The sequence below is a fragment of the Oncorhynchus keta genome, chromosome 23, assembly GCF_023373465.1.
Source record: "Oncorhynchus keta strain PuntledgeMale-10-30-2019 chromosome 23, Oket_V2, whole genome shotgun sequence".
Taxonomy (NCBI): Eukaryota; Metazoa; Chordata; class Actinopteri; order Salmoniformes; family Salmonidae; genus Oncorhynchus; species Oncorhynchus keta.
The window spans coordinates 30,221,316-30,244,259 of record NC_068443.1 but is presented as its reverse complement, the minus strand read 5'-3'; the positions used below and the strand labels follow the sequence as shown (position 1 = coordinate 30,244,259).

At 42.8% G+C, this 22,944-nt stretch overlaps 1 protein-coding gene across 4 annotated transcripts; it reads left to right on the top strand.

The window, feature by feature from the left end:
- The first annotated feature begins 782 nt into the window (after positions 1-782).
- On the top strand, positions 783-22,864 carry LOC118402146 (myb-related protein A-like). 4 transcript variants are annotated; one of them, XM_035800098.2, is made up of 15 exons: positions 783-953; positions 6,789-6,876; positions 6,964-7,045; positions 7,139-7,210; positions 7,320-7,412; positions 8,375-8,595; positions 8,908-9,091; positions 9,263-9,337; positions 13,719-13,940; positions 17,525-17,869; positions 19,487-19,626; positions 19,719-19,833; positions 20,082-20,192; positions 20,495-20,602; positions 20,755-22,864. In XM_035800098.2, the coding sequence occupies exons 2-15, from the start codon at positions 6,839-6,841 to the stop codon at positions 21,037-21,039; spliced, it is 2,091 nt and encodes a 696-aa protein (XP_035655991.1). In that variant the 5' UTR covers positions 783-953; positions 6,789-6,838; the 3' UTR covers positions 21,040-22,864. The 4 variants fall into 4 exon arrangements, with proteins under 4 accessions (XP_035655991.1, XP_035655989.1, XP_035655987.1 ...); XM_035800096.2 differs by having other exon boundaries at positions 785-953; positions 6,831-6,876; positions 20,073-20,192; XM_035800094.2 differs by having other exon boundaries at positions 786-953; positions 20,073-20,192.
- The last annotated feature ends 80 nt before the right edge of the window (positions 22,865-22,944 follow it).

Below are 22,944 nucleotides of genomic sequence, written 5' to 3'. Positions count from 1 at the left end.
TGTATTATAATAGTATATATTGTAGTATACTTAGATCTGTACATAAACTCAAGTTATTCAGTAAAATGTTTAGTTAACTTTTTCTCTTGTTTGCTAATAAAATATTGAAGATACCACAGCTACAACATTGCTGTTTGCATGTGTGATGACTTTTTAACCCAACAATAAAGCAATTGCTTCACAATTTTGTATTGTGGTCACTAATACTGCCTTAACTATTTGCCTTTGAATTCATTTTTACTTTAAAAAAATCTACGTAGACCCACTTGAACAATAGCCTATGCTTGATCTCATAATCTTAAAGTTTGTTTCTTTGTGACTGCTGTTCTTGTATTATAATACGTTATATGGTACTATACTTTGATCAGTACAGAAACTCAAGTTGTTCAGTAGCCTATGCTTGATCCCATCATCCCTTGAGCTTTGTGGACCCATTGAATGTGTATGTGCCACGCTACACGTCGATGTTTGTCTGTAGTTTAGCAGGTCTAGCTTAATTTCCCCAGGGAGGGGTCACTGCATTGTGGCTCACAGCCAAGAATGTGACAGCCTATCAATTGGATTTATGATACGCAATAATACGTGCAACGTTCTCTGTTATCTGTCGTTGTACTACAAATGTCCACCGGGTGGTAGAATTGCATCAACTTTCAAATATAATAAACATTGCATCTGCATACAGCTTTCGGCTGTTCATATGTAATTGTATGATTTTCATGAAAGACTTGTAGACAAAAAGCTATTGTTAGTGATACAGGTGTTGTCGTCGGCTTTTGAAATACCAGGCTGCCTGAAAAGTAATTTGATACATTTCACATGGCTGATTTGACAGATACTTTGCGATTCTGACCAATGAGGAGAGGGTCCGCGTGCGCTGCACCGGGGTGGGCGCGAGATTCGGCGGGATAGACATTTCTGTCCCCCAAGAGACGGTACCACCACGGAGAATTTAAGTAAGTCTCAAGGAGATGGGATGTGAGTAGCAAGATGAAGACATGATGTGGAAACAGAATATAGAATAGTGTTTGATCATCAGTCATAAAGTCAACCACATGAATAACAAACATAGGCTGTTTTGTAAATTGTTATTTGAGCTAGCTGGCTCAGCTAAGTAACGTTAACCGTAACAAAGTATAGCTAGTTTTAGCTAGCCAGACTGATTAGTTGGCTAATTTGCAGACGTTAGCTTCTTATTAGCTATCCACCTCGTTTCAAGTGTAAACGTTTTATTGTCACATGCACAGGATACAGCAGGTGTAAAACAGTACAGTGAAATGTTTAACTTGTGAGCTCTTTTCCAACAATGCAGAAATAAAGGTAGCTAATAATATACCGTTAGATACGAAGAACAGACGTAAAATGCAAAGAGAAGCACGATCATGCAGTTATATCCAGGTCATTATTACAATGTGCAGGGGTAAAAGTGACTAGCAGCAGGATAAATACCAATAATAATCATAATAAAAATGACGGGTAGAAAGTGTCTGGTAGCAGGATAAAGACTAGTGGTAATAATAATAAACAATATAGCATCAGCGAACCTTAATAGTAATCACTTAATATATACTGTATATTGTCACATACACAGTTTTACAGGATCAGCTAAAGTAGTACTGCACCCCTGGAGCAAATTACGGTTAAGTGCCTTGCTCAAGGGCACATCGAGAGATGTTTCACCTTGTCGGCTTGGGTATTGGAGTCAGAGTGGTGTGAGTGTGGTGAACGTGGGTGCATGAGTGTGTATGCGTGAATGAGAAGAGTGTCAGTGTGTGTCTGAATGGTAGAGACCTGTCGTTGAGCATAGAGACAGAGCAGGTAGTCAGTGTGGATAGTCTGAGAGTGCAGGTGTAGTAACTATTCAACAGTCTTATGGCCTGTGGAAAGAAGCTGTCTCGGAGCGTATTGGTCCGAGACCCGATGCTTTAGCACCGCCTACTGGGCGGGAGCAGGGAAAACAGCCCATGGCTCAGGTGGGTGGAAACTTTGGAAATGTTTTGGGTCACTAACAGACACCGTTTGGCATGAATGTCTTGGATGGCTGAGAGCTTGACCCCAGGGACACACTGGGCTGTCCGCACCACCCTTTTTTAGGGCCTTGCTGTCGATTGTAGAGCGGTTGCCATACCAGGCAGTGATATAACCATAATGCTTTCGATGGTGCACATGTAAAAATTCCTGAGGATCTGATGGGCTATGCCAAATCTTTTCATCCTCGTGAGGGTGATGAGGTGCTGTCGTGCCTTCTTCACGACTGTGCTAGTGTGAGAGGACCATGTTAGCTCTCGACCCGGTCCACTACAGCCCCATCGATTTGGATGGGGGAGTGCTCGCCCCCGTGCTTTCTCTAGTCCACAATTAGCTTCTTGGTCTAGCTGATGTTGTGTGAGAGGTTGTTGTCCTGGCACCACATTGACAGGTCTCTGTCCTCCCTATAAGCTGTCTCGTCGCTGTCGGTGATCTGGCCTACCACCGTTGTGTCGTCAGCAAACTTGACAAAGCAATTACAATAACAATACTCTATAAACAATTCTATAACAATACTCTATAAATCCTGGTTACACTTCTTTGCATAGTGAACACTGCATTTCAATGACGCCTCTGAGGTGCTTTTACTTCTTTACCTGACTGCCTCATTACAACAGGCAGCCCTGGTGGGTCTGACACAGGAGTGTCTGGGCTTGATGTTGTCTGACCTGTTATGTCACTCTCTTGCCTGTCTGTTTACTCACACTCAGGTACACGGAACACGTGTCTCCTCTTTCTCCTGTATGTAACTACCTGTAACTACCTCAGGTGTCATTACATCATATGACCTGGTTGCCACTGTTTTCACCACATTGGGCCTCAACGCTCATTCATGCATTTTCACCCTATCATTTGGACTGAGCGCACTGAGCACCTTGGACCCTGTGTCATAGTACCTTTTCTATTCACTCTTTTCCCTCTGTTTGTTGAGAATGACCTTGTCATCCTGTCTGTTTCTAGGGGTACTGGCAACCGAGTTTTGAGTTTCCTGTTGAACAACTTCTTCCGGGGAGACGGACCATGTTTTAGTGGAGGAGCCATGTAGTTTAGCAAAGCTAGATACATTACTTTCTTAAGCAGTAGTTTCATTGTTTTGACACCGTACTCGACTAACCCATTAGACTGTGGGCACAGTGGGTTATATGTGACATGCTTGAACCTGTACAGTTTAGAAAAATCACTGAAAGTTGAACTGATTCGTTGTCCATATGGACTACCTCTGCGACCCCATGACGAGCAAAGAATGACTTAATGTGAGTTAACACCTGACTATCAGGAATGTCCTTCAGCAAAGCTCGCTGGGTAATGAGAGTAATAGTCCATCAGTAGAACATAGTTCTTGCCTTCAAGAGAAAAGAGATCTATTCCTACTTTGCCCCATGGTCTCATTACCTCTTTTTCCTCAACCCACACTGTCTCTGCTCTGTTTTGACTGCTATTTATGGCATGTTTCACAAGCTTTGACTGGCTGCTCTGTATTAGCATTCATCTTGGGCCAGAATAACACTGCTTTTGCATGTCGTTTTGACTTTTACATCCCTAGATGGCCTTTGTGTATTTTGATCAACATGTTTTTCTGTATCACACTTGGTATCACAATACCTCAACCCTTAAACAGAATTCCATCAAGTACAGATAGCTCATCCCTGTATTGACCATAAGGTTATGGTATACCTTGTACAGACCACCCACATGTTATGACTTGAATACCCTTTCACAAACATTCATCTTCTGCATTAGCACGTGAAATAACTGTCCACATTTCATCTATGAGACTGGGCAACTCATTCTGAAGGTTATCATGTATGGTCTCGTCCTGCTCATATATCTGGTTTGGTTCTGAGCTGTCAAAAGCTATGGACAATGTGCCACGAACAATTATTTTCCCGGTCTGTACTCAAATTGCAAGTCATATTTCTGAAGTTTTAGAAACGGTCTCTGTACCCTTGGTGGTGTGTATTTTAGACTTTTCTTTGCAATAGATTAGTTTTTGCCTACACTGTTTTACCATAGTTAAACACATGGAATGTCTCACACGCTTATGACAGTGCCAATGCCTCTTTCTCAATCTGAATATAGTTACACTCAGAAGTTGTCAAAGCCCTGGAGGCATATGCGACTGGGCGCCATCTAGTGCCATACTGCTGTAACAATACTGCACCTAAACCTGCTTTAGAGGCATCTGCTGAGATTTTGGTTTTGCGCTTCTCATCATACTGTAGAACCCTCAGTACTGGAGCCATTATGATTAATACCCTGAGCTCCTCAAACTCTTTCTGGTGATTACTGTTCCAACATCATTCTGTAGTTTTACACAGGAGACCTCTCACCTGAAGTAGGCGGTGGCATGTTCTTGATGGCTGTCAATTTGCTCTGGTCTATCTGAATACCTTCACATTTTAGTTTTTCACCCAAGAAGGTTATTTCTGTCTTTCTGAATTCACATTTGTCTGTGTTTAGCTTTAGCCCATTAGCTGTGGCTGGATCAAGTGCTGCTTTCAACCTTGTGTTGTGCTCTTCAAGAATCTGACCCCATATTAGGACATCAATGTACACTTTTGTGCATGGCACACTCAAATATCTGTTGAACTGTCCTATGAAAGACTTTTGGTGCTGAAATGAGACCAAACGGGAGCCTTTTAAATGAATACCTACCAAAATTAGTATTGGAAGTACAAAGCCTTGTATTCGCCTTGTCTAGACTGATCTTCCATAACCCCAAGGAGGTGTCTAGCTTTGAGAATGATTTAGCACCTACTATGTCCCCAAATATCTCCCCTCTGGTAGGCAGCTGAAAGTGTTCCCTTTTTACATACCTGTTTAGCTCTTTTGGATCCATACACAGTCTGAGAGAGTTGTCTTTTCTCTCCACTATTACTAGTGAGTGGAACCATTCAGTAAGCTCTTCTACTTTGTCTAGGATATCTAAGGACTCTAGCCTCAGTAGCTCTGCTTTTAGCTGGTCTCTTAGTGGTACCTTCCTAAGTGCATGGATCACTGATCTATTTGACTGCACTAACTCGATTTTGTGTTGCACCATGAGTTTTCCCTGAAAAACATCAGCATCTGGACTAATATGCTCAACATTAGTAATTTAACCATTCACTGTATGAAATCATTTCACCAGACCCAGTAAGTTATATGACTTTAACCCAAGGATGGCTGTTTTTTCTCCCTTTACTATGACAACTGGAACCTTGTGAGATTTAGAATCTAACTACATCACCAATGTGCATGACCCTAATAAATTCCTCAACAGTCTGTTTCAAAAGTCTGAAAGTTGGCTAATACCAGTTCATAATCTGCTTGCTCTTCATCCGTTAGCTGAAAGCTGTTGTAGACATCAGTGGCGTCCGAGCAACCTACTGTGAGAAACCGGACGACCTTCGGTGTGACGTCTTTATCAACCGCTCCTATCGCCGCCAGAGGGTGAAACAGTGCTTGAACCGATTCCATTGATCTTCAACTTTGCTGTGAAGTTTCAGTTCTGTTGGAGGCTTTAGTGGCTCAATGTCGTTAGCCAGCTAGCACTGCAAAATGACTAGCTACGTGCACTGCATGCTCCGTTAGCTCCGGCGTTGTTATTTTTACATCACTCTTGTTAGCCCAGTGGCTATATAGCTAAAGTTAGCTAGTTGACGTGAAGCCTCTTGGCGTCGTTCAGCTTTTTCGACTTGATGATGGAGGAGTCAAAGGTGAGTTGTGTCACTCCTGGTACCATGTTGTATCCTCTTGTCTAAGAAATACTAAAGAAAACAACTGTTCCTTAAAACACAAGTCCTTTATTCAAGTTAACCGAAGCCGTACAAGTATTGTGCATTGAGCTGAGATCTCCCGCTCTCCTACCCTTCTGCGTGGGTTGTGTGTCCCCTAAGTGGTCACGTGGCCTCCGATACAATATGCCACAGAGTTGTGCGTAGCCACGCAGGCGTGGGTGAACAGGTAGTACAGGAGGGACTAAGCACACAACCCAGGGGGGCCCCCGTGTTGAGGATCAGTGTGGCGGAGGTGTTGTTGCCTACCCTCAACACCTGGGGGCGGCCCATCAGAAAGTCCAGGATCAAGTTGCAGAGGGAGGTATTCAGTCCCAGGGTCTTAAGCTTGGTGATGAGTTTGGAAGGATTATGGTGTTGACACTGAGCTGTATTCAATGAACAGCATTCTTACATAGGTATTCTTCTTGTCCAGGTGGGAGAGCAGTGTGAAGTGCAATTGAGATTGCATCATCTGTTGATCTGTTGGGGCGGTATGCGAATTGGAGTGGGTCCATGGTATCTGGGATGATGATTTACAGATGATAGTCATTTAGGCAGGTTACCTTAGAGTTATTTGGAACAGGAACAATGGTGGTCAGCTTGAAACATGTTTGGATCACAGACTGGGACAAGGAGAGGTTGAAAATGTCTGTGAAGTTGGTCTGTGCATGCTCTGAGAACGCGTCCTGGTATTCCGTCTGGCCCAGCAGCCTTGCGAGTGTTGACCTGTTTAAAAGTCTTTCTCTCCGTGGCTGACGTGAGTAAGATCACACATTCGTCCAGAACAGCAGGGGCTTTCATGTATGACTCAGTGTTGTTTACCCTGAAGCAAGCATAGAAGGCATTTAGCTAGTCTGGGAGGTCTGAGTCACTGGGCAACTCACGGCTGGGTCCACCTTTGTAATCCGTAATAGTCTGCAAGCCCTTCATACCTATTTTATCTGATCTATTATTTCAGCAAACTACATTTAATCAAAATCTGTTGCTTTTTGTATGCTTTCTCCATAGTTTGTCAATAAGGTTGCTGCATAACAAAAACAATTTGAACAGGATACAGTATGACTAGCAGCGGCAGCAGAAGACGTCGATACCTTTGGTAAGTTTGAGGGGATGTCTGTTCACTGTAAACATTATTCTCCGCTCCTCTCTTGTATATTAACCTTATTAGTCCTTCCTTTCTCAGTGATGTTGGGGATGACCATGACTCCATTGAGGTGAAATGTCCCAAGAAGTCTTTGCAGAAAGTCAAGTGGTCGAGGGAAGAGGTAAGTCATTTCCAGACTGAGTTGTCTTCTGTGGTAGCTGAGTCAACTCCCAAGAAAATAATGTTGAATATTTTTCTCCCTTGTGATCACAAGGATGAGAGGCTGAAGAGGCTTGTGGATGAACATGGAGCAGATGATTGGAATGTGATAGCAGATCATTTCAAGGTAAGTGTCACCCACACAAAATATGACCAACTCTGACATATTTGTCCCTTGTGTACCTGTATATAGGACTGATGTTTTCTTCCTTTTTTGCATTTATTAATTCTGACAGAAAAGATCTGAGTCACAGTGTCAGCACCGATGGCAAAAGGTGCTCAACCCAGAGCTGGTGAAAGGGCCATGGACCAAGGAGGAGGATGAGAGGGTGAAGACAGTTTCTATTCAGTTTTCTGTCTACCAAGTACAGTACAAGTGCAGGCCAGTCAAGTTCTTCCACACCGATCTCAACAAACCATTTCTAGATTAACCTTGCTTTGTGCACGGGGGAATTGTCATGCTGAAACAGGAAAAGGCCTTCCCCAAACTGTTGCCACAAAGTTGGAAGCACAGAATCGTCTAGAATGTCATTGTATGCAATAGAATTAAAGTTCCCCTTCACTGGAACTGAGGGGCCTAGCCCAAACAATAAAAAACAGCCCCAGACTATTATTCCTCCTCCACTAAACAGATGGTGAAGTGTGATTCATCACTACAGAGAACGTGTTTCCAATACTCCCGAGTACAATGGTGGCAAGCGTTACACCACTCCATCCGACGATTGGCATTGCGTATGGTGATCTTAGGCTTGTTCGTGGCTGCTCGGCCATGGAAACCCATTTCATGAAGCTCCCGATGAACAGTTATTGTGCTGAAGTTGCTTCCAGAAGTAGTTTCAAACTTGGTGGTGAGTTTTGCAGCTGAGGACGATTTTTACACGCTTCAGCAGTGGCGGTCCCTTTCTGTGAGCTTGTGTGGCCTATCGCTTCGCGGCTCAGCCGTTGTTGCTCCTGTACGTTTCCACTTCACAATAACAGCACTTACAGTTGCCCGGGGCAGCTCTAGCAGGGCAGAAATTTGACAATCTGACTTGGAAAGGTGGCATCCTATGATGGTGCCATGTTGAAAGTCACTGAGCACTTCAGTAAGGCCATTCTACTGCCAATGTTTGTCTATGGAGATTGCATGGCTGTGTGCTCAATTGTATACACCTTTCAGCAACAGGTGTGGCTGAAAGAGCTGAAACCACAAATTTGAAGGCATGTCCACATACATTTGTCCATGTAGTGTGTATGTATCAAACATTCACAAATTATTAATCTTGCTGTGTGTCAATGTATCTGTGCACAGGTCATCGAGTTGGTGCACAGGTATGGCCCCAAGCGCTGGTCCATCATTGCCAAGCATCTGCACGGGCGTATCGGCAAGCAGTGCCGGGAGCGCTGGCACAACCACCTTAACCCTGAGGTGAAGAAGTCGTGCTGGACTCAGGAGGAGGATCGAATCATATACGCTGCTCACAAACGTATCGGGAACCGCTGGGCTGAGATAGCCAAGCTGCTGCCTGGCAGGTAATAACACTTTTATAACAAGTCATAACACTGTTATAACAGGCTTTAACACTCAGTTTGCATCCCAAATGGCACCCTATTCTCTATATAGTTCACTACTTTTGACAAGGGCCCATAGGGATCTGGTGGTTCACAATGTAGGGAATAGCATGATATTTTGGGCGCAGTATCTGTGAAATCTCATGAGATTAATCAAATATTTTGTTTGTCTGAATCGCAGGGATATATAACAAGCAACAACACATATAGTGTTGACAATATAGAACATAATATCATTCTAATTCCATTTCTTTGGTCTGAATCCCCCCATAGGACAGACAACTCTATAAAGAATCATTGGAACTCCACCATGCTTAGGAAGGTGGAGCATGAGGGCTATCTGCAGGACGTCCCGACTCGGGTCTACAAGACCAAGGCTTCCATCAAGAAAAGAACCAAGTCTTCCGGCTCCTCCTGGCGGAGACAGAATCACTATTTCATGACTATCCCTACAAAGGTGAGCACAGATTTACCAATCAGCACAAGCAACTAGGTTGAAGAATAGCCTAATATCATTCTGAATTGAAAATCAAGTTTCACTAAAATCACTGAAATCAGGATGAAATCAGTCCCAAACGGTTTGTTCATTTTATTACAATGTTGGTGTTGTGAATGTGTGTTTTGGCAGATTTCAGGATATTCCCTTGGCTTGTTGAATAGCCAGTACATGGACAGTGTTCCTGAAACCTCTTTCCTTGTCCCAGTGAGTATCCGCTCTCTGCACTCAATCAGCTCTCTGCACTCAATCACCTTCGCTCAACCATGTTGCAAGTGAACTCCTTCCCTCCCAACAATGTATAGTAGTTCCTCCTCTGTAATTCAGCATCCAATGTAAGATAAGAGATGAATAAGACTTATAAATCAGGTGTTTTTCCAATCTCTCCTGGACTGCGTGTACCCCAGCAGTCGTTCACTGATAGGTCCTCCAACAAAGAGCAGAGAATTAAGGAACTCGAGCTGCTCCTCATGGCAGCCGAGAGCGAAGTCAGGAGACGACAAGCCTCATGTGTAAGAAGGATGTGTGAGAAGGAACACGTATGTGTAGTATGTTCTAGAACTCCACCCTACCACCCTCCCCACCGGCTTCCCATCCCCCATCTCACCCCCGGATAGCTAGCCCTTCATTCCCGGTTAGCCAGCCGTTCACTCCCGGTTAGCCAGCCGTTCACTCCCGGTTAGCCAGCCGTTCACTCCCGGTTAGCCGTTCACCCCCGGTTAGTTAGCCACTCATCTCCGGTCAGCTAGCCGTTCACCCGGGTTAGGTCGCTCACCCCAGGTTAGCCACTCATCACCCGGTCAGCCAGCCGCTTTACCCATGATTAACGGGTTATGGTCCTTCTGTGGCTCAGTTGGTAGAGCAGGTTAGCCATTCATTCACCCATACTTAGAATGTTAGCCATGACCGTTCACCCATGATTAACTAGCTACTCACCCCCAGTTAGCTAGCTGCCCCTACTGGCACCCAGGCTAGCTGTTCACAACACATGTGAGGCTTCTTTGGATAGATGAATGGAAAAATGCACAGTTCATGTTTAAGTTTCGGCATGAAGGTGAGGCTCCTGCCAATGTCCACCCTAATGTCCACTCATTACATTTACATTGGTAAATGTACACCTCGTGGTTAGGGCCCAAAGTTTTTCCTGGCCAGATCTCATGGTCAGGAAAACTCATCGTCCTAATTATCATTGGTTCTGACCTGTCCGTAGCCCTGGTCCAGGGTGTTATGTACGGCTTGCTTACGCGGCGCTTTCAGCATTAAGGAGTCCGCTTACTTCCCAGCCGAAACAGTTTGGAAGAGTTTGTGCATATATTTTGGACTTTGGTTTTTTCGGCTGTACAGGCACACAGCATTTTTTCTGGAGGTAAGCCGAAGTTCTTACTTCCGGCGCCGACAGAGATGGCCGCCTCGTTTCGCGTTCCTAGGAAACTGCAGTATTTTTTTTTTTACTTGTTATTTCTTACATTGGTACCCCAGGTAATCTTAGGTTTCATTACATACAGTTGGGAGGAACTACTGAATATAAGAGCAACGTCAACTCACCATCATTACGACCAGGAATATGACTTTCCCAAAGCGGATCCTGTGTTTTGCCTTCCACCCAGGACAATGGATCGGATCCCAGCCAGCGAACCTGAACAACGTCGCCGTAAAAGGGGCAAACGAAGCGGTCTTCTGGTCAGGCTCCGGAGACGAGCACATCGCGCACCACTCCCTAGCATACTACTCGCCAGTGTCCAGTCTCTTGACAACAAGGTTGATGAAATCCGAGCAAGGGTTGCCTTCCAGAGAGACATCAGAGACTGTAACGTTCTTTGCTTAACGGAAACATGGCTCACTCGAGACACGCTATCAGAGTCGGTGCAGCCAGCTGGTTTCTTCACGCATCGCGCCGACAGAAACGAGCATCTTTCTGGTAAGAAAAGGGGCGGGGGGTATGCCTTATGATTAACGATACGTGGTGTGATTATAACAACATATAGGAACTCAAGTCCTTCTGTTCACCTGACTTAGCATTCCTCACAATCAAATGTCGACCGCATTATCTACCAAGGGAATTCTCTTTGATTATAATCACAGCCGTATATATTCCCGTATATATAATATTCCCGTATATATAATCACAGCCGTATGTATATATTTTAACAAGGCTAATCTGAAAACAAGACTCCCTAAATCATATCAGAATATCGATTGCGCAACCAGGGCTGGTAAAACCCTGGATCGTTGTTATTCTAACTTTCGCGACGCATATAAGGCCTTCCCCCGCCCTCCTTTCGGAAAAGCTGACCATGACTCCATTTTGTTGCTTCCAGCCTACAGACAGAAACTAAAACAAGAAGCAAAACCTGCGGACTCTCCTTCACTGCAGCCGACGTGAGTAAAACATTTAAACGTGTTAACCCTCGCAAGGCTGCAGGCCCAGGTGGTATCCCCAGCCGTGTCCTCAGAGCAGACCAGCTGGCTGGTGTGTTTATGGACATATTCAATCAATCCTTATCCCAGTATGCATCCCAGTATGCTGACATGTTTCAAGAGGGCCACCATTGTTCCTGAAAGCTAAGGTAACTGAGCTAAACAACTACCGCCCTGTAGCACTCACTTCCGTCATCATGAAGAGGAATACATATGTGAGAATGCTGTTCATCGAATACAGCTCAGCATTTAACACCATAGTACCCTCCAAACTCGTCATCAAGCTCGAGACCCTGGGACTTGACCCCACCCTGTGCAACTGGGTACTTGACTTCCTGATGGGCCGCCCCCAGGTGGTGAGGGTAGGTAACAACATCTCCACCTCAACACTGGGGCCCCACAAGGGTGCGTTCTGAGCTCTCTCCTGTACTCCCTGTTCACCCACGACTGCATGGCCATGCACGCCTCCAACTCAATCATCAAGTTGGCGGACGACACTACAGTGGTAGGCTTGATTACCAACAACGACGAGACGGCCTACAGGGAGGATGTGAGGGCCCTCGGAGTGTGGTGTCAGGAAAATAACCTCACACTCAACGTCAACAAAAGAAAGGGATTATTGTGGACTTCAGGAAACAGCAGAGGGAGCACCCCCCTATCCACATCGACCGGACAGTAGTGGAGAGGGTAGTAAGTTTTAAGTTTCTCGGCGTACACATCACGGACAAACTGAATTGGTCCACCCACACCGACAGCGTTGTGACGAAAGGCGCAGCAGCGCCTCTTCAACCTCAGGAGGCTGAAGAAATTTGGCTTGTCACCAAAGCACTCACAAACTTCTACAGATGCACAATCAAGAGCATCCTGTCGGGCTGTATCACCACCTGGTACGGCAACTGCTCCGCCCACAACCTTAAGGCTCTCCAGAGGGTTGTGAGGTCTGCACATCGCATCACCGTGGGCAAACTACCTGCCCTCCAGGACACCTACACCACCCGATGTCACAGGAAGGCCATAAAGATCATCAAGGACAACAACCACCTGAGCCACTGCCTGTTCACCCTACTATCATCCAGAAGGCGAGGTCAGTACAGGTGCATCAAAGCAGGGACCGAGAAACTGAAAAACAGCTTCTATCTCAAGGACATCAGACTGTTAAACAGCCACCACTAACATTTAGTGGCTGCTGCCAACATACTGACTCAACTCCAGCTCACTTTAATATTGGAAATTGATGTAAAAAATATATCACTAGCCACTTTAAACAATGCCACTTAATATAATGTTTACATACCCTACATTACTCATATCATATGTATATGTATATACTGTACTCTATATCATCTACTGCATCTTGCCATCTTTATGTAATACATGTATCACTAGCCACTTTAAACAATGCCACTTTTATGTTTTTACATACCCTACATTACTCATCTCAAATGTATATACTGTACTCGATACCATCTACTGCATCTTGCCTATGCCGTTCTGTACCATCACTCATTCATATATCTTAATGTACATATTCTTTATCCCTTTACACTTGTGTGTATAAGGAAGTAGTTGTGGAATTGTTAGGTTAGATTACTTGTTGGTTATTACTGCATTATCGGAACTAGAAGCAAAAGCATTTCGCTAACCTCGCATTAACATCTGCTAACCATGTGTATGTGACAAATAACATTTATTTGATTTGAGTTCGAAGCCAAAGCTTACTTCCCTTTGTCGGTGATTGGTCAAAAGTAGGGATTCATCAATAAAGTCTTTGTTGTCGTTCAACGAGAGAAGACTCGTTTTCATGCACATTTTTTCGTTGAGAAATACTGCACCATACATCTTAGTTAGATGTAAAATTGCTCGCCTAAGATCTCGGCAAAAACGTCAAAATGAATGAGTTATCTTAGATTAATCTGGACTATTTTGAGGAAGTGTATACTGGCTACGGTGTCTCAAAATGGACAAACAGTACTATTGGCACTATTTTTTTTGTTTGTTTTCAAGCTAAGGTCTTTGAAGAGAGTATGCGAGTATACTCGTTCAGTTAGACTAGACAAGTTTTGCTAGGCGCCAGCCGAGCTGAAGCATGCTGATGCCTTTAGCAATCCGCATGTGACGAACTGGACAAAAGCTAACCTTTCTCTGCCCCCCTCTTTCTCCATCTCCACAGAACACAGAAGCTCACTACTCCAGCTGGTCCAGCAGCCTGACAGACGACGGTCTGACCAACACGACCCTGAGCAGCTTGGGGAACCAGAGTATGGAGGGCCGTGGTTCGACTGTCTACACTCCTGTGTCTCCAAGCAGGTTCCTGGCCGTGGAGGCAAGCGCTGTCCTCTCCTCCCTACAAACCATCCCCGAGTTCGCAGAGACTCTGGAGCTCATAGACTCGGTCAGTTGGGTGATTCTCATGAAAGCACTTTTAACCATGGAAGTAGCAAAATGTGTTAGAAAAACCATGATCCATCTGCAACAATCAACTATCATTCTGAAGACTATGTTGCCTAGTTTATGGCACTGTGTCTCATTTTAAATACATTTTACATTTTCGTCTGAATTTTGTACATTTTCAGCCCAAATTCTTATTGCCAAAAAGCATCCATTTTACATCATCCTCTGGGCATTTTATACAATTTTACTTTAGATGAACCCAACTTCTTTGAATACAAAACTAAATATGTTGCAGATTTTTTTTAATGCTAGGTGAAGTTTACATCTGACTAAAATATTCATTATGTAAAAACAGTGTCTGTGGACATGTTTGTCATTACCATAAACTTTTTTTGCTGTAAAAACTCAAATAATTGTTTTAACAGAGTTTTATACACACATGATGCATTATCTAGAGGAGTAGTCCTTTAGATGAGCACAAGTTCATTTAATGTCTTTTATTTTTTTACTTTCACCTTTATTTAACCAGGTAGGCTAGTTGAGAACAAGTTCTCATTTACAACTGCGACCTGGCCAAGAATAAAGCAAAGCAGTTCGACACATACAACAACACAGAGTTACACATGGAATAAACAAACATACAGTAGAAAAAAATATATCTATATACATTGTGTGCAGTTGAGGTAAGATAAGGGAGGTAAGGCAATAAATAGGCCATGGTGGCGAAGTAATTACAGTATACCAATTAAACACTGGAGTGATTGATGTGCAGAAGATGAATGTGCAAGTAGAGATACTGTAGTGCAAAGGAGCAAGATAAATAAATAAATACAGTATGGGGATGAGGTAGTTGGATGGGCTTTATTACAGATGGGCTATGTACAGGTGCAGTGATATGCGAGCTGCTCTGACAGCTGGTGCTTAAAGCTAGTTAGGGGGATATGAGTTTCCAGCTTCAGTGATTTTTGAAGTTCGTTCTAGCCATTGGCAGCAGAGAACTGGAAGGAAAGGCGGCCAAAGGAGGAATTGGCTTTGGGAGTGACCAGTGAGATATACCTGCTGGAGCTCGTGCTACGGGTGGGTGCTGCTAGGGTGACCAGTGAGCTGAGATAAGGCGGGGCTTTACCTAGCAGAGACTTGTAGATAACCTGGAGCCAGTGGGTTTGGCGACGAGTATGAAGCGAGGGCCAGCCAACGAAAGTGTGCAGGTCGCAGTAGTGGGTAGTATATGGGGCTTTGGTGACTAAATGGATGGCACTGTGATAGACTGCATCCAATTTGTTGAGTAGAGTGTTGGAGGCTATTTTGTAAATGACATCGTCGAAGATCGGTAGGATGGTCAGTTTTACATGGGTATGTTTGGCAGCATGAGTGAAGGATGCTTTGTTGCGAAATAGGAAGCCAATTCTAGATTTAATTTTGGATTGGAGATGCTTAATGTGAGTCTGGAAGGAGAGTTTACAGTCTAACCAGACACCTAGGTATTTGTAGTTGTCCACATATTCTAAGTCAGAACCGTCCAGAGTAGTGATGCTGGATGGGCGGGCAGGTGTGGGCATCGACCGGTCGAAGAGCATGCATTTAGTTTTACTTGCATGTAAGAGCAGTTGTAGGCAATGGAAGGAGAGTTGTATGGCATTGAAGCTCATCTGGAGGTTAGTTAACACAGTGCCCAAAGAAGGGCCAGAAGTATTCAGAATGGTGTCGTCTGCGTAGAGGTGGGTCAGAGAATCACCAGCAGCAAAATCGACATCATTGATGTATACAGAGAATAGAGTCGGCCCGAGAATTGAACCCTGTGGCACCCCCATAGAGACTGCCAGAGGCCCAGACAACAGGCCCCCCCAATTTGACACACTGAACTCTATCAGAGAAGTAGTTGGTGAACCAGGTGAGGCAGTCATTTGAGAAACCAAGGCTGTTGAGTCTGCCGATAAGAATGTGGTGATTGAGTCGAAAGCCTTGGCCAAGTTGATGAATACGGCTGCACAGTATTCTCTCTTATCGATGGCGGTTATGATATCGTTTAGGACCTTGAGCGTGGCTGAGGTGCACCCATAACCAGCTCTGAAACCAGATTGCCATCACTAGCACATTAGAGTCTGCTGAAATCACTGGCCACTTTAAAAATGGAACACCTAGTCACTTTAATAATGTTTACATATTTTGCATTACTCAATTCATATGTATATACTGTATTCTATCCTATCCTACTGTATCTTCTTCCATGTCACTCTGACATTGCTTATCCAAATATTTATATATTCTTAATTACATTCCTTTATTTTAGATGTGTGTGTATTATTGTGAAATTGTTAGATATTAAATGTTAGATATGACTGCACTGTTGGAGCTAGAAACACAAGCATTTCGCTCCACCCGCAATAACATCTGCTAAACATGTGTATGTGACAAATCTAAAATTTGATTCAATATTTTAAATTAGATTTTTGCACAACATTTGAGAGATATGCTTTTTGTGCATGTGGAACATTTCAATAATTTTAGTTCAGCTCATGAAACATGGGACTAACACTTTACCTGTTGAGTTTTATATTTTTGTTCAGTGGACTTATGCTAAAATAATGGGTTATTAGTCAATTGCGTTTTCAGTGATTTTAGTTTTATGCAAGTCATTTGGGATTGACAAATAACACAGTGTGATGATTTATTGGGTTGATTTATCTCTAATAGAGCTCGGTACAGTTTTTCAATGACAAACTATGAAACACTCATTACCAAAACATGCATTCTCATCTCTGAAACCTGTTTATTATTCACGTAATGGACCAATATTTAGAAAATATTAGGATAAAGAAAATGTATACTTTAGAAATTTTGGCTTAATCTGTGACTTTTGTACTTTATCCAGATATGTGTATCTAAAAAAAAAATAGTTATGACAACAACAAAAATAGATTCAGAAAAGGTTGTGTGTTGTGGAAAAATTCCAAAATTCATTTTAATAATTACATTCTAAATATTTGTTTTCGGTGTCAGGCCTTTTTATTAGAAAAAATATTAGAAATGGATTTGTTGAACTTTTTTGGGACTTCAAAGACTCTTGCTTTAATGAGAATTTTTGCATTAGTATTTGTTTATATTGTGGTAAAATGCATCATATCTGATCAATAAACATAACAATCATTATGAAATCGATAAAAACAGATCCTGATCTTAGTGATCCAAGAGGAATTATGGTGAGAAAAGTGTTTTATTAATTCATTTATTTTTTGTGAAATTAAAATTATATTCATTCTATTTATATGGTGAGCTCCTCCTGTCTCCCTGTTGTGGCTGACTCAGTATGGCACATAGATACAATATAATACTACAAAATGTTGTCTATTTAAGTCTGTGATGTTATTTCTCCTCTTTTTCCTCCTGTCTCTCATGTTTATTTTCAAATGAAGCACTGGCTCTGTTTTTTTCATGCTGTCAAGTGTGTCATATTCATAGATTAAGGTTATTGAACATGCAGATAACTGTTACATTGTGTAATTCTGGTTAACAATCCAAATACAATTAAGAATAGTCATTGAGTTATAATCTTGTCAAAACATGAATTCTTATTTGACCCTGTAGGACCCAGTGGCTTGGAGCGAGGTGACCAGTTTCAGCTTGAAGGAAATGACCTCGCCCCTGAAACAGGAAGTGATGTTGTCTGTCTCTCAAGTAGGGATGCCAGAAGGAGCTAGCTACCATTTTGAGGACTCAGTCATAATGGACCTGAGTGAGAAATACACTGAACTGATCCCTGCCTCTTCACCCACCGTGACTAAGCTGAGCACACCTCCCTCCATCCTGAAGAGGAGGGAGAGGGGGGAGCAGTACCCTGCCAGTCAGTGTCACAGCACCTCCTTTTTGGACAACAGCACCACCTCACCTAGCGTCACTCATGTCAAAGCACTGCCATTCTCTCCCTCCCAGGTAGGATGTCCTGACTAGGTAACGTATAATCTAATACCATCAAGTAATTATGCAAACCACTGATCTATGATTTATGCTATACATTGTTTTGTAAGACCTTTAAACAGGTCAACATTCACAAGGCCGCAGGGCAAGACGGATTACAAGGATGTGTACTCAGAGCATGCGCTGACCAATTTGCAAGTGTCTTCACTGACATTTTCAACCTGTACCTGACAGAGTCTGTAATACTTACATGTTTCATGCAGACCACCATAGTCCCTGTGCCCAAGAACACCAAGGTACCCTGGCTAAATGATTATCGAACCGTAGCACATGAATTGCTTTGAAAGGCTGGTCATGGCTCACATCAACACCATCATCCCAGAAACACTAGACCCACTCCAATTTGCATACGGCACCAACAGATCCACAGATGACACAATCTCTATTGCACTCCACACTGCCCTTTCACACCTGGAAAAGTAACACCTATGTGCGAATGCTGTTCATTGACAACAGCTCAGCGTTCAACACCATAGTGCGCTCAGAGCTCTTCACTAAAATAAGGACCCAGGGAATAAACACTTCCCTCTGCAACTGGATCCTGGACTTTGTGACAGGCCACCCCCAGGTGGTAAGGGTAGGCAACAACACATCAAGAGCATCTTGACTGGTTGCATCACCGCCTGGTATGTCAACTGCTCGGCCTCCAACCGCAAGGTGCTACAGAGGGTAGTCCGTACGGCCCAGTACATCACTGTGACCAAGCTTCACGCCATTCAGGACATCTATACCAGGCGGTGTCAGAGGAAGGCCTTAAAAATGGCCAAAGCCTCCAGCCACCCGGAGCGCCAAGTCTATGGCTTCTTAACAGCTTTTACCCCCAAGCCATAAGACTGCAGTACAGCTAATCAAATGTCTATCCGGACTATCTGCATTTTTCTTCAGCTGTTTATTATCTATGCATTGTCACTTTACCCCGAGCTACATGTACATATTATCTCGACTAACCTGTACCCCTGCACATTGACTCGCTACCTGTACCCCCTGTAATTTATCCCTGTTATTGTTACTTTTTTATTTTGTACATATTTTCTTAACTATTATTTCTCTTAACTGCATTGTTGGTTAAGGGCTTGTAAGTAAGCATTTCATGGTAAGATGAATACACCTGTTGTATTTGGCGCATGTGACAAATACAATTTGATTGTCATATAGCCTGCATACAGTAGAGCAGGGGTAAGCAACTAGATCCAGCAACACCCAGATTTTTGGTCGGAACGGATGGTTGGGGGTCCGGAACATAATTCAAATAATTTGTACACTGCAAATTGACCACAACTAAGCCCAAAAATAGATTTGAAAATGACCATTTTCATACCTTGATTACATTTATTGGTAAATTGGTATAATTGGTAAACAGATTCCCTAAATTAAGCTCATTTTTAGCAGAATTCTTTTACAAAAATGTCAAAACCCTAAAAACGTTGGGATAAAAACGTTGGGGGTCGAAGAAAATCACTTGCGTGCTGGTTTGGGCCCACGTGCCTCCTGTTGCCGACCCCTGCCATAGAGTATATTTGTGATATATGATATACGTATATGGTACAAACACTACCCTGTATTTCTCTGTAGTTTTTCAACGTGTCTGGAGTTGAGGATTTGACTTTAGAAAACCCAGCTCTGACGTCCACCCCAGTGTGCGGTCACAAACGTGCCAACACCACCCCCCTCCAGAAGGAGTTAACAACCAAGTATCAGAAGGAGAATGCTGGGTGAGTTTTCTGGAACAGTTCTGTGTCAATATTTCACTCCTACACCAATAGAGGCTTTCTCATATGCATGTACTGTCTGACTGTTTTACAAGGTTCAGAACCCCCAAGGTTCGTAAAGCCATCATGTTTCCCATGCCACTAACTCCAACACCATTCAAGACTGTCACGTCCACCCAAGAGAAGATGCAGGCCCAACTGAAAATGATGGTATATTTATAACACAGGAATAACGTTTATAAGTCATGTCTGTATTATCTGTTTTGTATTTGGTGTGTGAGGGGATGTTGTATTATGTAACTCTTCCTGAGGTGTGTGTGTGTGTGTGTGTGTGTGTGTGTGTGTGTGTGTGTGTGTGTGTGTGTGTGTGTGTGTGTGTGTGTGTGTGTGTGTGTGTGTGTGTGTGTGTGTGTGTGTGTGTGTGTGTGTGTGTGTGTGTGTTCTGTTAGATGCAGCAGCCCAGGTCCCTGGCCTACCTGGAGGAAGAGGTGCTTAGAGTGGAAAACAAGGTTGATATGTTAATTCATGCAGAAACACAGGCTGACTTCTGCTCCTCCTGGAAACATGAGGTATCTGAAGCTCATATTCATCCATAGAGATTTGTACACAGTAATTATGAAGTAATTCAATTCGATTCAAACAACTTTATTTGTCACCTCCTGGCAATTATGTCAGGGCTATAGCGGTGCTTAAGACACATTTAACTAGCAACCAACGATAATGACTAAACAAAGAATAGATAGACCAGAACCTGCGTGATAAAGACTTCAAAGTGCCTTTCAATAAATATATTAGTATTACACCTAGATGGAATTCAACTTTTTTTTTTTATTTTTTTACAATCTTATCCATTCCATGTTTTGTAACCCAGGTTGATCCATCGTCCAGGAGTGTTAGGAATTCCCTGGCTGCGGAACCCTGGAATAAGGACTGCCACAGTGCTCAACTCTATTTCCAAGAAGACTTCAACAATGCACAGGTGAGATATCACTTTTCAAGTTGCCATCAGAAGCACTGAAAATGAGATGCATACAGACTATTGTAGATGAGGATGGCAAACCACGGTGAGAGTGAAGGACGATTAAGAGAGCATTGAAGACAGTACTTTAAGGGTCTCTCACATTGTCTCAGATCCATGGGGAGAGCCTGCTGACCAGCGCCCCCCTGAGGTCGTCCATGCTGGGCTGTGAGGAGCTGGTGTACTCGCCAGCCCCTGGAGTAGGACCAGGGAGAGAGGAGCCATGCTGTTACCTGCCCCACCACACCCTCACCATCGCACCGAGGAGAGACGACAACTGTGAGTGGGATGCTGTGGTATTTGGGAAGACTGATGATCAGATGATCGTAGCTGAGCAGGCCAGACAGTTCCTCAGCTCCCAGACTTCTGGCTGTGCCTCCAGAACCTTGGTACTCTGACAGGACCTCAACACTACTGTGTTTAGACATTCAGCCCAATTCTGATTTTATTTGCCACTAATTGGTCTTTTGACCAATCAGATTTTTGCCACTAATTGGGCAAAAGATCAGAATTGTGCTGCCTGTGTAAGTACAGCTTTAGTAGCTAACAGTTAGCCTGGTCCTACTGTATGTGCTTTCTGGCTTGACACTGACAATAGGAGTTGGCAAGAGAGCACAAACAGATCTGGACCAGGCAAGATAGTTTGAGGTATGCTAATACTAGACTATTTTACTATAGGTAGGAAAAATCATATTACCTACTTTTATTTTTTGTCCATGGATTCACACAAAACAACCACCTGTGATGTTTTTATTTGTCTGTTTTCAATTACAGGGTGATAGGAAAATGATTTAACAATATGTAGGCGATTAACCATACTGGTAGCAATTCATTGAAGTTATTTTGTATTGAATAACCTTAAAGACCATAACTCTGTTGATTTTGCACTATAAAAAGTGGTGTATGTGTTGTATACTGTAGCAAGAGAAAGGTGGAAGCATTTAATGAATGTTTTCTGCGTTGAAGGTACAGAGAAATTGGAATCTGTAACTTTTTGTAATTTATTGTGCAGAAGCCTTTGAAGCTTTTCTCATCAAAAATAATATTGATATTGTACATCTGATGGTGTTAATGCTGTTTTACCGCTAAACAAAACCCCCACCTCAATGGAATTTTTTAACACTTCATCAGTGAATCATGTTAGATACTGAAAATACTTTTCAAAACTTATAAAGAAATGTACTGTTACTTCTTTGCACAGACTGTAAACATGTTCTAATTATTTTGAATTGGACAATAGCAGTATCTATTCTCTCTCCCTGGAGATGAAAGCATTGAAAAATTCACAGAACACATCCTGCCCCATATTCACATTTTGTCCCATATTATTACAAACACAGTTTACAGCCTTCCACCTCAGATGTCTATGCAGAAGCAAATTGCACTTATTGTTTTCAACATTTGTGTATTCCTTTGGATGTAGCGTACACATTTTGTTATAATTGAATGTACTGTTATTGTTAACCAGAAGTAAGGGTAATGGAGTTGGGCTTTGTGGCATGGTACTGTGTGCATGTTCTGCTGCTACTGAGACAAAGCAGGTCATGCATGTCTGAGGGTCAGAAGCCATTGGAGAAACACTGCCTGGGACAAACATACTTTAATAAACATTTTGGCAGTTGGTTGGTGTACATAAGTTAAAGTACTTGCTCCTTGGGTGTCCAAAGAGTTTGTTTTATGTATTGGGATTTCACTTACCGGTAACTCAAATTGTAAAAGTATAGGTATGTAAACTGATTCCTTTCTTAGCAAGGTTTTAAACATAGATTTTAATTTGAAATCATAAAACAGTATGTATAAAGTTCTGTAAGGCATTTTAAGAAAGTCAAGTGTTGATCTACAGTATTTGATTCTGAAGTGTAGTGTGTTAGTTTTACCCTACATTAAGAAGTATTTTATCAACCTAGGTTTCAGTTGATAGGAGTACTAGGGCAACTGAAGGATATTCCAATCAAAGTTAATTACAAGTGGTACTGCATCTTTGTGTAAAGATTTATTGTAATATGATTTAACATTTTGTTTACCTGTAATATTATTTTTAAACCTGTTCTAGGTTTGGAGGGAAAAAGGTACATGTAGCACTTGTGTATAATTTCTATTTTATAGAAAGACCAATTTGTTTTTCAGTTTTTATATGGCACATTGTTTATGTCACCTGTGTATAGAGTCACTGCCAATCGTGCACATGTACCTCAGTTTAGTAATAATAAAACGCTAAAACTATTAGCTTGTGTTGCAGTAAGTTCCCACTGTAGAGGAGTGTGGTTTGCTTGTGAGTGCCTGAAGACTGGGTGGGCAGGAAG